We start from the raw sequence: 16,828 nt of genomic DNA on the forward strand, positions 1-16,828 counted from the left end.
GTACAAATGCTTAACTGTAACTCCTAATGCATTTTGTGTCCGAAAATGCACAAATTTGTATCTACTGTTCTGCTGACTTCGAAAATCATTGATTCTGTTATTTCGTACTTCCTCAAACAAAGCAAATTACATAATTTTATTGTCAGGTGTATATTCACCACATAGGTAAAAAACGATTTAATCGGTTACCTCACAAGCATTTTCACAAAAAATCTAAAGCATTTCAGGAAATGAAAAATACATGAGAACCACTGACGTATCCTTCCGTTACAAACCGTTTCGTATGAGAATCCAAATGAACTTGTTTTAAGCGACCTGGATATATATGAACCTTTCAGGTTGCGTGGGAACCGGGCGCATCGGACATGTCATTTTGTTGGTCTGATCATTGATCAGTATGAATACGTTGGCATGACAACTTTAGGCCACTGTTGCATCTTTTCGCTGAAATAAAATTATCCACATAAACAAAACTAAGTCATCTGCAGAAAACCATTGGCCTACATCTTATGTGGCAAAGTGTTTTAAGCACCAAATTAAAAAAAAAATATTATTTGCAACAGTAGTTCAAAACCCACCACCAATTAAGTAAACAAGACATTTTATTATAGCCTACATCTCCTGGGACGATGCTGTAGCCTACTGCTGCTTCAAAGACTTTGGTGTTCAGGAGTTATATGGAACACCATGGTTGGGTTAACCCTGGAGCCTATTCGTCAAATAACGTTTATAGTTATCAAAGGTAGAAAGAACGTACATTCTTAAAGTAAACATTTTTAAATGTTGATGGGCCCACATATTTTTAAATGTTGATGGTCTTAATATTAAAGTTGTAATTTTTACGGGATTTGAATTTAGGACGCTCCCGGTTTTATGTCTATTTATTGCTTATAGGTGCGCGACCATTCGGCCAAGTTGCTACCCTTGACGTTGTAATTATGCTGCAAAATTATGTAGGCTTTTGTCACAAGGGCCACTTAGCGGAGTGTTTTGAGAAAAGTTAATTCAGAATGACAATGTTGTAATTTATCTATGAAGGAGAGTCGTTGAATCGTTATTTCACTGGTAAACACGGGTAGGCTACCAGTCCGTGAGAACGTTATGTTGGCTGAACACAGGGAACACGATATGAGGTGCGTGGATGTCATGAACAACTATTACCTGTAGGTGGAAGCACTTAATAAAAAAAACGTGGCTTTTATTAAATCATTGCCGCGTAAATAAAAAATTCTGTTGGACGCACCAGGCAAGCATATTTTATTGTGCGCCGGGCTTCTAAATAATGTTCGTCTTAAACCGCTCAAAGTTTGCCTGTTATATGGGTATAGGCTACATTTTGACTGTGATGTTATTGCTGCAAAAATAATATGCCCCTCATATCGCCTAAACATTAAAGTAATATATTGTGTTGTTCATTTATTGCTTTTACAAGTTGTGTATACTGCTTATACTTACATCTTTTTTCGCCTTGCAATCGCCTGTCGCTGTTTTTCGCTTTTCCTCGACCAGTTAAAACACATTCGAGTTCCAACTATGATCAAAACGAAAACGACCATTACAATGATAATAGCTGCAATTGCGATCCATGTAAGCAGCCATGGAAGATTCAATGATGTTTTTCGCACTAAACAAAAATTGTATTTTTATTATTGTACGCAGGTCTGCAAACAATGTAGCCTAAAACTCAGTTAGATCCAATCTTCCCGGCATTTATGTGCAGAAAGGTATAGTCTGCGATAGGATTTAAACCCATGACTAAAATAGTTTTCTTCCATATTGTAGGGCCTCAATTACGACTGCCAAAATCCTCACGTTATACTGAGGTGTCGGGTAGCTTGGACTTTACTACAGGATTCTCAGTATGACCACAGCCGTCAATAACAAAACATTTTATGATGTGTCTAAAATATTGCGGCAGGTTTATAAGAGCCGTGTAATATTTGATCATTTTTCATGAGAAATTGTAGGAATTGAACTTGCCCTTCCATCCTGTTTGTAAGACTAGGCCCATCTGTTTTTCCAAAAGTGCAGATATTGGTTTAGGTTTAAAAGGCGTCAAAAAAGCTTAGTCGAAACAACATCTGCCTACCTGGAATGGTGCTTTCCGTTGTGCGTTGTGATGTAGTGTCCCTTCTTTCAACTTTTGGTTCTTGCTTACCGACAGCCGATCTCCATAACTCGCTACATCGTTTTGGCAAATTAACGTGATCGAGTATTTCTTTAAAGCTAAAACGAAGAGATTTGGACAGAAGATTGTTTTGTTCCAACAAGTCCGAAATTTTTATTCTAAGAGACAATATTTTTGGGTTCCGGTATTTTTCTGAAAGTTTACCTAAACCTCGCAGCATAGTTTTAATTTTTGTAAGATTAAAGTTGTTTTCAGTCATGTACATTTGAAGTTCCGAGCACTTGGCAGCTAAACTTTCATGTGCAAAGATTCGTAGCAGAAACTTCAAAAGAAGAGGATCTTGCAGAAGTTTTGACAACGCTTTTATGAGTTCGAGCACTTTAAGTTTTTCTTCGTGAGAAAGTGCAGAAAAACCAGAAATGTCCATCAACTAGTAACAGAAAAAACATCACTCGCATTGTATTGAAAGATTGCGTACAAAAGGATAATCAACTAGTTTGCTTTACACGTCATACCGTTCCCAACTTGATGAGATAAAAATTTCTAATATTGTCAGTGCACTAACTTACTTTTTTTAGTTGAAAATTGGACACTCTTATACATATAGTTGTCGTTTTACATCGCAATCGAAAAGCCTTGAAAACTTACAATGTTCCAAAGTTCTCGATCTTCTAGACTCAGGTTGTCGTAGAAACTAACAGGGGTGGTGGATTTTAAGCTTGTGGTTGTTTGAAGAGTCGTGTCCGCTATCGTGGTTGTAACCAGGATCGATGTTGTCTGATCTGAACCGGGTTTATATTACTCCATAAATTTCAATGAGAAGTCTTCTACCTTTTGTGTTTCTGCATATCGTATAAGTCTGTTTTACTTTAAACTGACCTTCAGTAGTTTGCCATTTGGTTGTGATCGGGATTGTTTGGGGTGTGGTTGCATGTGTTGTGGTGATGTCCTGAAGACACAAATCATTTTGTGCAAGAAACAGGCTATGCTTAATGCGGCTGTATTCTAAAGTCTTTTTTAATTTACCAAACCAAATAGTAATTTCTGCAAAGCAAAATGTCAGATAATATCTTTGCAATTATACTGAATGTTCTATTTAGCCTACACCTAGGAACGAAAACACATTCAAACTTCAAAGATTTGGTATGTTGTGACCCAATTGTTTATATGTTTGTAATATTGATGAACGTTTACAATCACAAAAAAAAATAAAGCAATGGACTGAGATGGCGTAAAATAACAACTTACTGATGTTGTGATAGGAATAGTGCTGAAAAGTGGAATACACGTAGTATAATCAACTGCTAGCTTGAAGTCTGGCAAACATTCGCATCTAAACGGTTTTTCTCTTGGAATATCGACGCAAATTTGTGTGCAGTGATTATTCCCGTATATTTCACATTCGTCGATAGCTGTTGATTGAATAATAAGAGTTTTGAAGTAAACCAAGCCTCTATAACAAATCATTCTGAAGTGCTGCAAATAAGTTAATGCGGTCGAGAAGTGACGCCAATCGGCTTAAAATGATGTCTCGGTTTCACGATATTTCAACCCAATGGCACAAACACCCATAATTAAACAAAAAGGAATTATTTACCAAAAAAGCGGGCTGCTCCACGGTTGATTCGAATAAGCATACATAACTCATTCAGGCGTTTTCCTTATCAAATACGATTACAGAAAAACATATTTTCTCGGGAACAGTATGACTGAATGCTGTAGCTGTAGCCTAATCAACATTCTATGGTTCCAAATTTGAAATAACATTTTTTGTATTAACGTCGGCCTCGTTAACCTTTACTGATAATAATTTGCTGATAAAAAGTCCGACTGTTTTTGCTAAAACATTAACAGATCAAACGATATTGAAAAAAATGAGTGGTGAGCGACTATTTGATACTGGACATTGTACAGCTCGTTCTTTTCTGCAGTTAATACTTACCTTTGCAACTCTTTCCGTCCTCCAAAATTTCGAATCCATTCTCGCAATCACAATAGAAGCTTCCCTGTGTGTTTTTACACCTTCTTTCGCAACCCCCGTTGCTTACTAAGCATTCGTTCACATCTTCCATCTGTGAAAAATGTGCTAAAAGTTGAACTGCCAAATTTGGCAACATAGCGAAGTTACTGAGACAAAGCGGTTATCTAAACCAGTGGTCGGCAATCGCCGGTACCGGTCCGCGAGGAGTTCGTTACCGGGCCGTAAAATATTTCAGGTTAAATGCTATGAAACATTTTGCCAATGTATCCCGGAGATGATAAACTAATTTAAGCGTTTTTATAGCTATATATTTGTAGTTTTTTGAAAACCGGTCCGCGATAAAATTTTAGTTTCAAAACCGGTACGCAATGCAAAAACAATTGCCGACCCCTGATCTAAACTAAAGATCTCGTTCCTTCTTCGTAACAATGTTTAAATTTCTGACGAGTTTTTCGTTTTAGTTTCATCAGAACAAAAGCTTGGCTCCTGGCGGGACTCGAACCCGCAATCTCCGGTTTAGGAGACCGGCGCCTTCTCCTTTAGGCCACAGGAGCAGGACGTTGAACTTGGCTAAAAAATCCATATTCAACAGGGCCTAGCAAACCACAAGCTGTTAAATATTTAATTCCAAATGCACGTGACAAAGTGCTGAAATGCAAGAACGACAGATAAGAGAGAAACCCTATCGATCCGATGACGTCATAGGACACGTCGGGTCTCTCACGTTTGTGCGACCGACGACTGACGTTTAAGCAATAACAAACACGATCCATGACAAAAAATATGATTCCATAGCTTTTTATATCTGACATAATAAAGCATGTCATGAAAATAGGAAGCGAAAATTTATAGAAAACTAATCGTAAATCAAGAACAACATTAAATTAGACATGAGTTATGTCACACTCAATTGTTATCATGGTTATTTTTCGACTAACCGGTTGCTTTTCGTTTAAGGAGTCTGGATGGACGCATTTGTACGAACCAAGAGTGTTGATGCAAATATCTTCGCTGCTTTCGCACATTTTAGAATCCTCGCATTCGTTGATATCTGAAAAAAGCTTGCGAATTAGCCTTGTATCGAAATTATTGTAACATTTTTCTAGGTAAGGACGTAGTTATTGGCGTACAGTTCCAAACTAATAAACAGTATCGTCCAGAAAACTGAAAGTTGCAGGTCAACGTGTATGGTAATCTAAAATCCTGAAAACCAACATATAAATACTAATAAGATAGACTGCATTCAACCGAACTTATTGGACACTGACCGTGACACTTTCGCGGATCAAACGTCTCCCGAAATCCCTCAAGACAATTGCACTTGTATCCAATGGGCTGGTGGATGCACGTTGCATTTTCGCACTCGTGCGCCCCTGGTGTTCCTGGATCGCGCAAGCAAGGGTTGTCATGGTAACACGTCTCGCCGTTGCCAGCTTCGAGTTCATCTGGACACCTCCCACACTCGTAGCTTGCAGTGCCACGGTATTCGTCGGTGGAACGTTCAGAGCACGGTACTCCAATAAAACAAGGATGCCAACTACGTTAAGACATTTTTGTAGCATAATAATGCTGAGGATTCGGAATCAGTCCAAAAATTCTTTATGATTCAATAAAGAGAACTGTTGTAAAATGTTTTTGTTTTGTTTTTACAGGTACTATTCGTTCTGGCATGCGGCGATTTTAAATAGATGAAAATTAGTCATTGTGCACCATATAGGCCTACACTCTTCTTACGCATATTCTCACCTGCACAAGTCAACTTTCGTGTCACATGATACTCCTGCATAACCGGTTTCACATACGCAAGGAGCCTGGGTGGCAAAAGGCCTTGGAATGTCGCTTGTCGTTTGCAAATCGCATTTGCCATTTTTTCCGCAATCACAAATCACAACGTCGGGAAAGATCAGAGAAGTTGCACCGCTATCTTCTTCCACAAGAACTTGCAACTTCTTGAGGAACGAAGAACTGGCTCTGGAAAGAAACAATTGGTTTGTGGTATTGTATTTTTTAAACGTATGTTTATAATGTTACTTCAAGTTAATAAGTTTTCGGGGTTGGTGGGTCATTGTGCAAAATGTAGCCTACATCAAACGTGGTTTATATGACACCCTCGATCAAACCATTTTTACACAGACGATTAATGTCTGAGTTGAGGTCAGGAAAAAAACTTACTGAAAAATAACTGTTTCCCTGGAACGTTGAACATTGCCTTCGTAATTTGAAACTGTAATGTTTCCAAAAGCTTTAGGAATTTTAACTGTGACGTCATATTGCCCACTGTTTTTGAAAACAGCAACTACTTTAACTTGTTGTTCCACCGATGGTATCGAGTCTGCTCCTGAAAAGAAATAATCTGACGGTTGTACAAATTGACGTGTGCAACTTTTTCTCAATGTAACATAGAAAGTCTTTCAAGCTATCTATGGAAATCAGAAACTTACAACATATATTTGAAGCTCACCTGTGTCGGCAATAATTGTTACATTGGCTTGTTCCGTAAGATTGGCTGACATCCTTTGTTTATAGAAATCATCAGCCGCACGAGAAAAAAAGGAAAGCTCTTGCGCTGATAGTTTTTTACTCTTTGCCAAGGATTGCAAATCGCCTTAAATACGAAACATAAAAAGGATTCAGAAATTCAATGTTGTCGGTACCTTTATGTGCTGACCATGTTTTCTTAAATGTTTGCTTCGGTTTTTATGCAACAACTTACTGACACCCTTTAAAAATCGTTTACTAAGAAACCTACATGGGATGGAAGGAGGAGGTGTTCGTGACGATAAACGTTTTCCAAAACATTCGCTAGTGTCGCTGAGGAGACCACTGGTCACGTGACGATTGTCGTAGAGAATTTTTGTGGGAAGAAGACCAATAAACTTTAAACCCCCATATTTGGAAAGTGAGACGTTCATGAAGATACCTGTGAGAGTTGAAATTTCGGTTATTGTTTTTCATTGTGGTATTTTTAGTGTATTATTTTAACCGATTCCAACAGTTAAAAAGAAGATCATCGTCAAAATATGTTTTTTTTTGCGTTTTCTGACCTGATCTTGATGACAAACTAATAAGGGTAGGCGTAGACAAGAGAGTGACGTTTGGTAATCTCATGTTGGTGCAAGGCTGGAGATTAAACAGGCAAATGACAGTGTCCGATTCGGATTGGAAAATTTCAATCGTAAAGTTGTCTGCTCGCAATCCAATCGCCGACCAAACAGTCTGCCCTGTTGTAAGTTACAAAAATTTTGTTTTAATGAAAAGAATAAAATACAAGCAAATATTGTGGTTGTATATTTGCTTATAAGTTATAAAATAATTGATAATTCAAAAATAATAATAATAACTGACAATTTTCAAATAATAGTGAAACACACATTCAGAATTATATCGCCTGGTCAAAATTGAATCACAACGGCAAATTTACACAACACAACACAAAAATTCTCATTTGCACTAACGATTTATCTTCTCATATCGACCGATCATTTCCAAAACAGGTTGTGGTCGACCGAATCGATCAACGGTTAGCAACATTGCTTCGCCACTTCCCAATAAGTTCCAATTCCTCCCCGCCGCCGACGTGAGATTTAAACCAGCTTTGACCGACACTAAAGAACAAGATTATAGGAAAAGAAACATTTGCACAGAGAAAGTTCGCTAGCTAGCTTAAAATAGTTTTCTAACTTGGTACTATAGAGCAAAATTAAGGGTACCGAAAAATGACTTTAATAGGGCAGGTGTTTATTTATCACCATTCTTTGAAGTGAACAATATACTAGTGTAAAACAAACCCGTTTTGTTGTATAAAAACTTGCATTTCAAACATATATTTAGCTTTTCCTTCATATTTTGTGATACACAATACCGTCTATACTAGTGTGGGTAGCCCCACTTGAGTTAGAAAGTGTTTGAATCATTTGTATAGCCTACTTAAAGATGCTTTGTTAACGCTGTATGAATCCCTTTTAAAAATGCCAAATCATTTTGCGTCGACAAAATGTGTTTGGTATTGCAATAGTATTAATCTGTCCCTGGATACACCAAGATATATAGGCCTACTATTTCAATACTGCACTTCAATGGTTGTGATTTCTATTTGGCCCAATTTAGGTTTTTCGCACCGATTGATCACGGAACAAAAAGTAAGTTGTTAAATGCACGCGTCACGAAGAACAACGTTTATTTTAATTATAAAACACCAACCTTTGACAGGCTTCTTATACATAAAAAAATTGGTTGGCGGACGCCGCTGAACGTACAAATCACAGAAGTAGTTCGAAACAGTCTCGTTGCAACATGTTTGTCGCATGCTGGCGTCAGCGGTTTTGTTCGTGAAGTAAAATCCGGCTCCTTTCGCAAATGCGTTGACACCAGAAACCAATGGAGAATTCCCCATCTTGGTGTTGTAACAGCATTCAAATGTACCACCTAAGCAATATTTGTCGTATCAGAAGTAACTTAATATTGATAATAATTTGAATTTCAAACCGATAACCGTTACTTTTACAGATAACCGTAATTTCAATGCAAGTTGTCAATTTTAAATGTTTTATAAAGCAACATTATTTATAAAAAAAGGGTTAAAACTTACATACCGGACCAAAAGCTGTACATCCAAGTATAACATGCAATTGTTCCATTGTTTTCGCTTGGAATCCAAGTCACATTCACTCCTTGCATGACGTCAGATTGGTACGGTGGGCATGAACTTGTGGTCTCGATTACGTCAGCAGAAACAGATGACGTTTTTCTGTGCCATTCGGAGCAGATATACCTCGGTGACGTCTGATATTGTAACGTGGGAGTAAGAGGGTGTGTGTCTATACCCATAACGGCCGTGCTTGAAAAAATAACCTACGGAACGTCAAAGTTTAAAAAAAATATTGTATATAGGCTATTCTTATGGTGTTAAGATGCGAACAATTGTATGCCGAGGTGTGTCTATTTTTGAAAAGCTCGGTCACACACACAGTTTTTGTTTAGAGTGGCGTGTTGAATCAATATGAAAAAAAATGCCTAAATTTATGTCACTAAATCCGTAATGGTAATCTTGCACATTCGCTTTAAATGATCTTTCATTACCTTCATTTTAGCCTTAGACGGTTTAAGCGTATAAATTAATTTAAAGAAATATCGTTTATCTCCAAGACTGATGATTTTCAAATCCTAACCTTGTCCAACCTATACACGTTCTTTCCATTTAAATTTTCTGACGGTTCCGTCCATTTGCCAGATGATAAATGTTTCCACGCTATAGGGGATTGCCCGTCAATGTACAAACCAGCGACTGCTTGGTAACTCGGGATATCTCGGGGTACATCATAAACTGGACGCCACGTCATGGCCCGATCCTCGTAGATGTTGGTGACGTAGCTGCGCACACCATCGGTGGCAAGAACTGTCTGAAACGTCATTCCCTACAAAAAAATCAATATTTCTTTTATTAAAACATTTGTTTCCGTTTAAATTTATTTAAGTTACATGTATAAATTTGAAGCAAAAGTCAGTTTTGCAAGACATTTGGTTGTGTCGGTGGTTTCAAAGATATGAATAATTAAAAATTCTTACCTCGTTGATTGAGGGCCATGGCGGGTGAGTTTTCTCCCATGTCACTACCACGACGTATTTAGGCATAAAATCATCGGGATGTAGTTTCTTGATTTCAGCAGATAATTTGTAGGCTTTTAGACTTCTCTCGTCCATTTTTATCAGCTCTTCCATTTTGTACAGGTGATACCAAAGCTGAAAACAAAAAGTGTTTGTTTCAAAGTGTCCACTTCTAAGTTGGGTTCACGTTTTGATGTTAGGCTAATAATGTAATTTGAACCAAATCTGAACATTTTACATAAACAGTTTTATTGTATAATATGATATCTATGATAAGATTTTGATGAGATCACATGACCTGAGCGTTTCAAGCCGAACTATGCTGCTTATAATTAATTCCCACCTTGCTATTTTCGTCCATTGTGGCATCGCTCCAAAATGGTGCAATCCAGGCGCAGACATGAGGAGTTATGGAAAATGGCTTCGCATTTGCTTTTATGGGAACCGGGTGGCGGTAAGTTTCCATAAAGCTAGTTCCAGACGAATCCGTAAGATTTGTAATAAGCAAGATTCCATTTTCGGTTGCCTGTCATAAATGTTACAATAAAATAAACATAGTTTCAAATACACGCATGCCGCGCGTACATGTAATGTGGTGTACACTAAGAGTAAACTCAAAATGATAAATTACGCCACTGCCGACCGCAATGGAGTATGAAACAAATGAATTAAATGCATTTTGAGATTTATTTTACATATATGCTTCTGCAAGTTTGCAAATTGCCCGCTTCGTCCTGCATGGGGATTCCTGTTGGAAACTGAATAAGGGGAGTAAGTAGTTCTCCGCTAACACGGGATGTCGCTGTTGCTTCGGTATCTTTTTGTTTTGAGCCGTAAAGCAGAACACGAAGTGCTGTGAACGAAAATGTTGAGTTAGATATTTGTCCATTTCATGTCCATTTCAAATTTACAGTGACATACATCGTTTACAAATCGTTTCAAACATGGGTTTTTCTTGCGTTTGCGCTTTACTTTTATCATAGGCGTGATAGTGTACCGTTACAGTTTTAACCAAGTATGCTTTGTAACATAAGAAGGGCGCACTGTTAACTTTGATATATAGACGTAACTTGGCAGCGTTACAATAATGTACAACTATTAATAATGTCAACAAAATCATTGTCACGCGTCTTTTACTGTTCTTGTTTTCCATGTGCAAGAACTTTACCAGTCTTTCTTTATTAGCAGCATTTTTCGGCTTAAATCTTTTAGATAAATCATATGCTTCTCAGTCTGAATCACAGTACCCCAGACCTATTAAAAGGGTGATTCGGCCGGTTTTCCACATAGCATTCACCACCATATGGCAAGCCGTATACGGCCTATAGGATAGAAAAATCTAGCCTGCAATGGGTTTCGAACCCTCGACAGGAATCCTTCCGGAAACTCGCGCTCAGTCTGCGTATTTACGTACCTCTACAGTCTCCTTTAAAACCAGTTTCATTGACACTGAGACTTCGAAAGCCTGTGCGACATTTACAAAAATATCCACCAGGGTTATTCAGGCACTTCGCGTTTTCGTCACAGTTATGCAAGTTGTTGGTACATTCGTCGATATCTGGTAAAAAGAGGGAAGAGGAATTGTGTTGTTATGCTCGATATTAAAGGCAGTTAAAACAAAATATAGTACGCAACGATCCCGCCTGAAGATATCGGTCAAAAGGTCAAGTATTTTGGTCACCGCTTTAGTTTATCGAAGTCGCAGTTATGAAACTTGAAGTATAGCCTATATTCAACTGAAGCTTTCAGTATACTTGAATCAGTCTGCGTTTTCGGTTATGCAATGTGATAAAAAAATGATGTTCAAATCCAAACAAGAGATGAAAGTTAACAATTTATGAAAAAGATTAAAAAGGATAAAAAGACGATCATAACACAAGTTTCGGCAACTATATAAGTCCTCTAAGCCACGTACCAAAAAAACGACACGAAAGAAGCGAGGTGGAAGAAAAGCGAGTCCTCTAAGCCACGTACAAAAAAACGACACGAAAGAAGCGAGGTGGAAGAAAAGCGATAAGATAAACGCGTGAAAGTATAGATTTTACTTCGACCGGATTTTCAAACTAGTACGCCTCAAACAAAAACTTAAGTGGCATTCGGTCAAAATATTTGCGGTTAACCCAAACTTTGGCCTACCATTAGTTTATACGTTTTTATTAATTTCTGATGCGAATTTTTATCATTAGAGCAAAGTCAATATTTTTGCTCACTTGAATCAAACTAAGCGTTAAATGATGCTTTTAAACAAATACTACAGTGTCCCATTACCTTGGCAAGAGCCCTTGATCTCATTATAGCCTTTCTTGCATGTGCAGTTATACGATCCAAATGTGTTCACACAATCTGTCGTGTCAGTTTCGCAAGAGTGCGTTCCGTCTGTACACTCGTCAGTATCTAACAAACAGCACAATAGAGTTAAAGGAATATTGTAATTTTAACATTAACTGCTATTACCTATTCGATGGTAACATTACAATGTAACCTGTATGAATACGCGGCCATTTGTTATCATCTACATAACGTAAAATTATTTTGTAGTTGTTGCCCGTATTCATTGCTTAACCATTACCGATGGTACGAATTTGATCCGAGAATTGTGGCTTGTAGTTGTGGAAAAAAACAAAATAAAAAAAAACGTTTATCGTGTGAAACCATACCTTCACAGCGGACAAACGTCCCATTTTCATCCCGTATCTCTTTGACTCCCTGCAGACAAGTACAGCGAAATGATCCGTCCCTCATCGAACAGAAAGCTCTGTCCGATTCCGCCCCGCACCTTTCTGATTCTTTTCGGCACCACTTGTACATTCGCGGTGAGCAATCTTTCTGCGTACAGGGTTTAACCTGCAAAACGATACATGTCTTGAATGCAATCCCACAATAGTAAGTCGCGATTTATTATAGGCCGTTTATCTTTGTAGAGCAATTTTTGGAGCAGGTATCGTTATTTTTTACAAGCAGTGTGTAAACAGTCAATTGTAACACGCGATTATGCAATAGACGTTTGCTATTTTGGGAGGTCGATGTCAATTGTTCGCGAGTGCGGGGCACAATAATAAAGTACATGATGAATAATTTAATCATTCCGAGCCGCCATCACATGCATGTATTACGTTGAAAAGGCAAGAATTAGAAAAGAGATTAACGTCAGAGGGGCAGTTCGTGCGCGTAAGTTTATTCCTGTAGCTTAGATAACACAAAATATAATCCTAGATCGATGTCATAACTTTAATGCAAATTACTAGTGACGAAGTGAATTAACACCAAACATAATTGTAAATATTGCTTAAGTGGAAAATTCGAGTAACGTAACATTTTCCTGGAGGTCAAGTCTTTTAAGTAAGAACGTTTTTCAACAAGTTTGATTTTACGTGACCTGGATATGTGTCCCCAATTTAGACAACGTAAATATTCACCTGTGGATTGAAAGCTTTATGACAGCGTAATAAAGTGATAAAAAAACGGCCTGACAACAACAGATACGTAGTTTTTGCTATATTGTTAATCCAAACATTTACAAACGCACTTGTACATTTACACATAATCAAATACATAGACATTGTTTATTTGTTAGCTATCAACCAAGTTTACATACCTCCATCATATCACCTTGACACATTAAACCCTTTTTTGTAGGCTTCGGATTATCACAAGCCCTAATCCTTATTTGTCTTCCGTCATCGCATGTTGATGTACAGTTGCTCCAACTGCCCCACGAACCCCAATTCCCGTTTGCTACGAATTTCAAAGCATAGGGAACCAAATTTAATCTTTTGTTAGCGATCTGTATGTCACTAAACCAGCTTTTGTAAAACAGACAGTTCAAGCTAAAGTGAGAATTTACGGTTTTAAAAACTCAGTAGATATATTTTGTAATTATTGCATGCTTGCTTGGTTTGTAACTTGATTAAAACTCACCGTTTGAATGATGTTCTAATTAATATTGTTTAAACTGCAGGCAGTTGCAATTTTTAACAGTTTTAAAATCAAAAATTGCAATGTATCATTATATTTTTTGTACATTATTATTTTTTGCGTAACTGTGACCTTAGTGCATTCCCGTACCTTCGTCACACAAACCTCCTAGGTAACCTGGGCGGCAACGACATTCAAAGCTTGGATCGGATTCCTGACATATGCCACCATTTTCACAAGGTCTGTTTTCATCGATACAGTTCTCCGCATCTGCGAAATAATTTTGGAAAAGATTCTTATATTCTGACGGTGAATTAGTTTCAAACCATCTTTCTATATTTTTACAATTTTGCAAGTAACATATTACCTTACATTTAATACATTTGCTACATTTAATACAAGAAAATGTTTCAATCTTAAAATATATTTCAACCAAACATTATTTAAACTTTATTTTGTAATATGGCCCAGTTTACACCAACACAAACCTTCGCAAACCAGGGGTTCTCCTGTCCATGTATTTGTTGTCAAACTACAGAAGAGTGTCGTATTGCCGGTTGTGTTGGTATAATGCGGCATACATTTGTAATCAACTTTTGACCCATCGTCGGAAAGCATAGAAACAGATTTTTTGCCTTCTGGGGGATAACCACAACGAGCTGCCACAAAATTGGGAAGAAGTTTTAAAAACAAAAACTTGAAATAACATTTACATTTTGACAGCAGATCAAATGCAAAAAAACGAGTCTAATTTTTAATTGCGAAATATATTTTATGCATTCAAAAACAATAATCAAATTAGTAGTAATTGAAATATTTGCTGAAACTACTTACTAGTTTGCTGCCTCGAAGACACATCGTGCACAACACATAAAAATGCAAATGTTGCCCAAATAAACCGAACTAATATAAATCTCAAATGCATTTTGTAAAACGTTAAAATCTTAACTGATTAAAAACTGTTAATAAATTGTGCGAAATTAAAAACAGAATAGGTGATCCATAATGACCTATTCTGCAAAAACAAAACTTGCAAATTCACCATCTAGAACTGTGAGCATTTATGTTATGACAGTTGCACAAAAAGAAACGCTCGTAAAACGTTCTTGCAAGATCAAGTGTCGATTCGAGGAAACTAGAACTTACATTAATCATTTATAGCATTCGTTGCGGTTTGAGGTACTGGACGTGCAGTACATGCTTGTAAAGTGTACCTGTCACTCCATGTCGGTTTAAATTTAATGAGATGCTCACGAAGACGTATGAGGATCACAGCTGCATGTCACTAAAGCACACATGTGAACAAAATTTAAAGTGAATTGGCTCGTTGACAATTTTCCGTGAATCAAATATGACGATATATCCATTAAACCTACTTTCAAATTCGGAAACAATCTTTCAAATATAATGTTTCGTAATACATTACGAACTATAGTTTGTTTGAAGCATTCGAAGTCCGTTTATTTGTCAATGTTTCTGTAAAAGTCAATTATCGCGTGTTTGCTAGGTTTCTGCTTGTTCCTGACAAATGAAAAGAAACTGGTGTAATTTGAAAATGTGGTGCGATTATTGTCGATAGACAGCAAATGCCGCCTGCACCATTGTTAGGCAAGTCTCGTATTCAAAAATCAAAATTGTGATTTCATCGTCCTAACACAGTAAACACCAATAACGAAACCTGAAGTATTAAGTTATTAGAAATTGTCAGACCCCATCAGATTGAAGTGAATTAGAGGTTACGATTTTCTAATACACCAACGCTACTGCTAAGAGTCTCCAACACAGGTGATGTAAGAACAGAGTTACTGTAGTGTTTATCCGCAATTTGTACCTTTTACCTAGGAAAAAATATTATCCGAACTACATCTTTTGGGGTTACCGTAACTTGACGTATTTGTGGTAAAACGTCCTCCTCCTTTATCTGCGACAGATGTCGAATGTTCAACATAACGCATTTTATTTTAAACTTCTAGTAGATTCTTTGTGACTTTCATAATGTCTTGTGGAAGCAAATAAACAAGAATGGCGATCGGTTTCGTTAGAACTGGTTTTCGTTAAAGCAAATATGTTGAACACCGGAAGGCCCGGCATTTTCACGTTGAGAAACAAGAGGATGTGTCAACGTTTATTATATGTCGCATCTACACTCTGTTGGCTACAGCCCACATGCCTACTCTCACTATTTTATAATACAAAAGCACATTTTCAAGCGTTGAATATAAACAACAAGTTTATCTCGAGATGCTATAGAGATAGCTTGTAATAATATTGAATCTCTTGCTTTACAGGCTAGCGTTTTTGTTCATAATGTTTTGTAAGCAGCCCACTCACCCTATGTGCTTGTTTGTTTCTCCTCTTTTCAATCAGCCAAAATCATGAACAAACAAACGAGTAGTAAAACAAAGCAGCTACGATAACTTCAACACAGAATTATAATAACCAATATTAACTTCAAATAAAGAAAAATAATGTTTTGTTTCATTTATTGCTGTTATACTCCTGATAATAAACACGAGAAAAAAAACAGAATGCAATTTAAGTACAAGTGAAATTATTGCGTGGCTATGAAACAACGAGGAACTTTGTAGCATGACGATCGATGAACAAGAATAAGACAGTTTATGAAATTTAGCAACAATTCTTTGCATAGCCAAGCTTGTTCATTTCCCTGGCAAGCTGACAAGCAGTGCAAGGACCACAGAAAGTAGTTACGCAAAAATCGTTACACATGTCGCCCTGGAAAATCAAAAGTAACAAATAGTTTAACCACACGATGGAAAAAATGATTAGTCGCGTTTCAAGTTTCATAAAAATATAGGTAGAATATGTGATCTAAAAGAATTCATTGTTTTTTTACAGGTTTCTCGTTGCGACTGGTTGTTGTTTCTTTTGACTTTAAGTCCGGTGGTTCTTAACCTTTTTGCCTTTGCGGACCCTTTTTGATAGTGTAATTACACTGTAATCTAATTGCGGACCTCTTTGAGTTTTAAATATTTTTGTCATTTTTTCATTGACAAACCACCAAAACATGGTGGATAAATAGCAACCACGTTCGGCTCAGGAACAAAAGTTCAATCCCTTTGTTTGGTTTGCGACGTCGGGAATCAACGAAAAAGACATGTTGCATTGTGATGTTACGTTGTTTGTCACTAACCATTTACGTCGGTTGCATCACAATGAGTTTTAAATGTTACAATGCA

General features: G+C 37.2%; 1 protein-coding gene and 1 non-coding gene across 2 annotated transcripts; both read right to left on the reverse strand.

Annotated features, from left to right (window-relative positions):
- Positions 1–128: 128 nt before the first annotated feature.
- Positions 129–14,595, reverse strand: LOC145208940 (uncharacterized). The gene is made up of 28 exons (XM_080079186.1): positions 14,463–14,595; positions 14,117–14,287; positions 13,779–13,898; positions 13,309–13,448; positions 12,371–12,557; positions 11,982–12,107; positions 11,128–11,271; positions 10,409–10,566; positions 10,057–10,239; positions 9,675–9,848; positions 9,278–9,523; positions 8,702–8,960; positions 8,310–8,534; positions 7,565–7,714; positions 7,154–7,330; positions 6,859–7,029; positions 6,571–6,714; positions 6,282–6,447; positions 5,856–6,080; positions 5,378–5,646; positions 5,048–5,160; positions 4,071–4,200; positions 3,377–3,540; positions 3,008–3,077; positions 2,777–2,910; positions 2,090–2,558; positions 1,456–1,624; positions 129–444 (listed from the first exon to the last, which is right to left on the reverse strand). The coding sequence occupies exons 1-28, from the start codon at positions 14,551–14,553 to the stop codon at positions 393–395; spliced, it is 4,827 nt and encodes a 1,608-aa protein (XP_079935312.1). The 5' UTR covers positions 14,554–14,595; the 3' UTR covers positions 129–392.
- Trnar-ccu (transfer RNA arginine (anticodon CCU)) lies at positions 4,591–4,663 on the reverse strand. Its single transcript has one exon. It is a non-coding gene; the product is annotated as a tRNA-Arg (tRNA).
- Positions 14,596–16,828: the final 2,233 nt, after the last annotated feature.

This window comes from Phallusia mammillata, chromosome 1 (genome assembly GCF_965637545.1).
Source record: "Phallusia mammillata chromosome 1, kaPhaMamm4.hap1.1, whole genome shotgun sequence".
Taxonomy (NCBI): Eukaryota; Metazoa; Chordata; class Ascidiacea; order Phlebobranchia; family Ascidiidae; genus Phallusia; species Phallusia mammillata.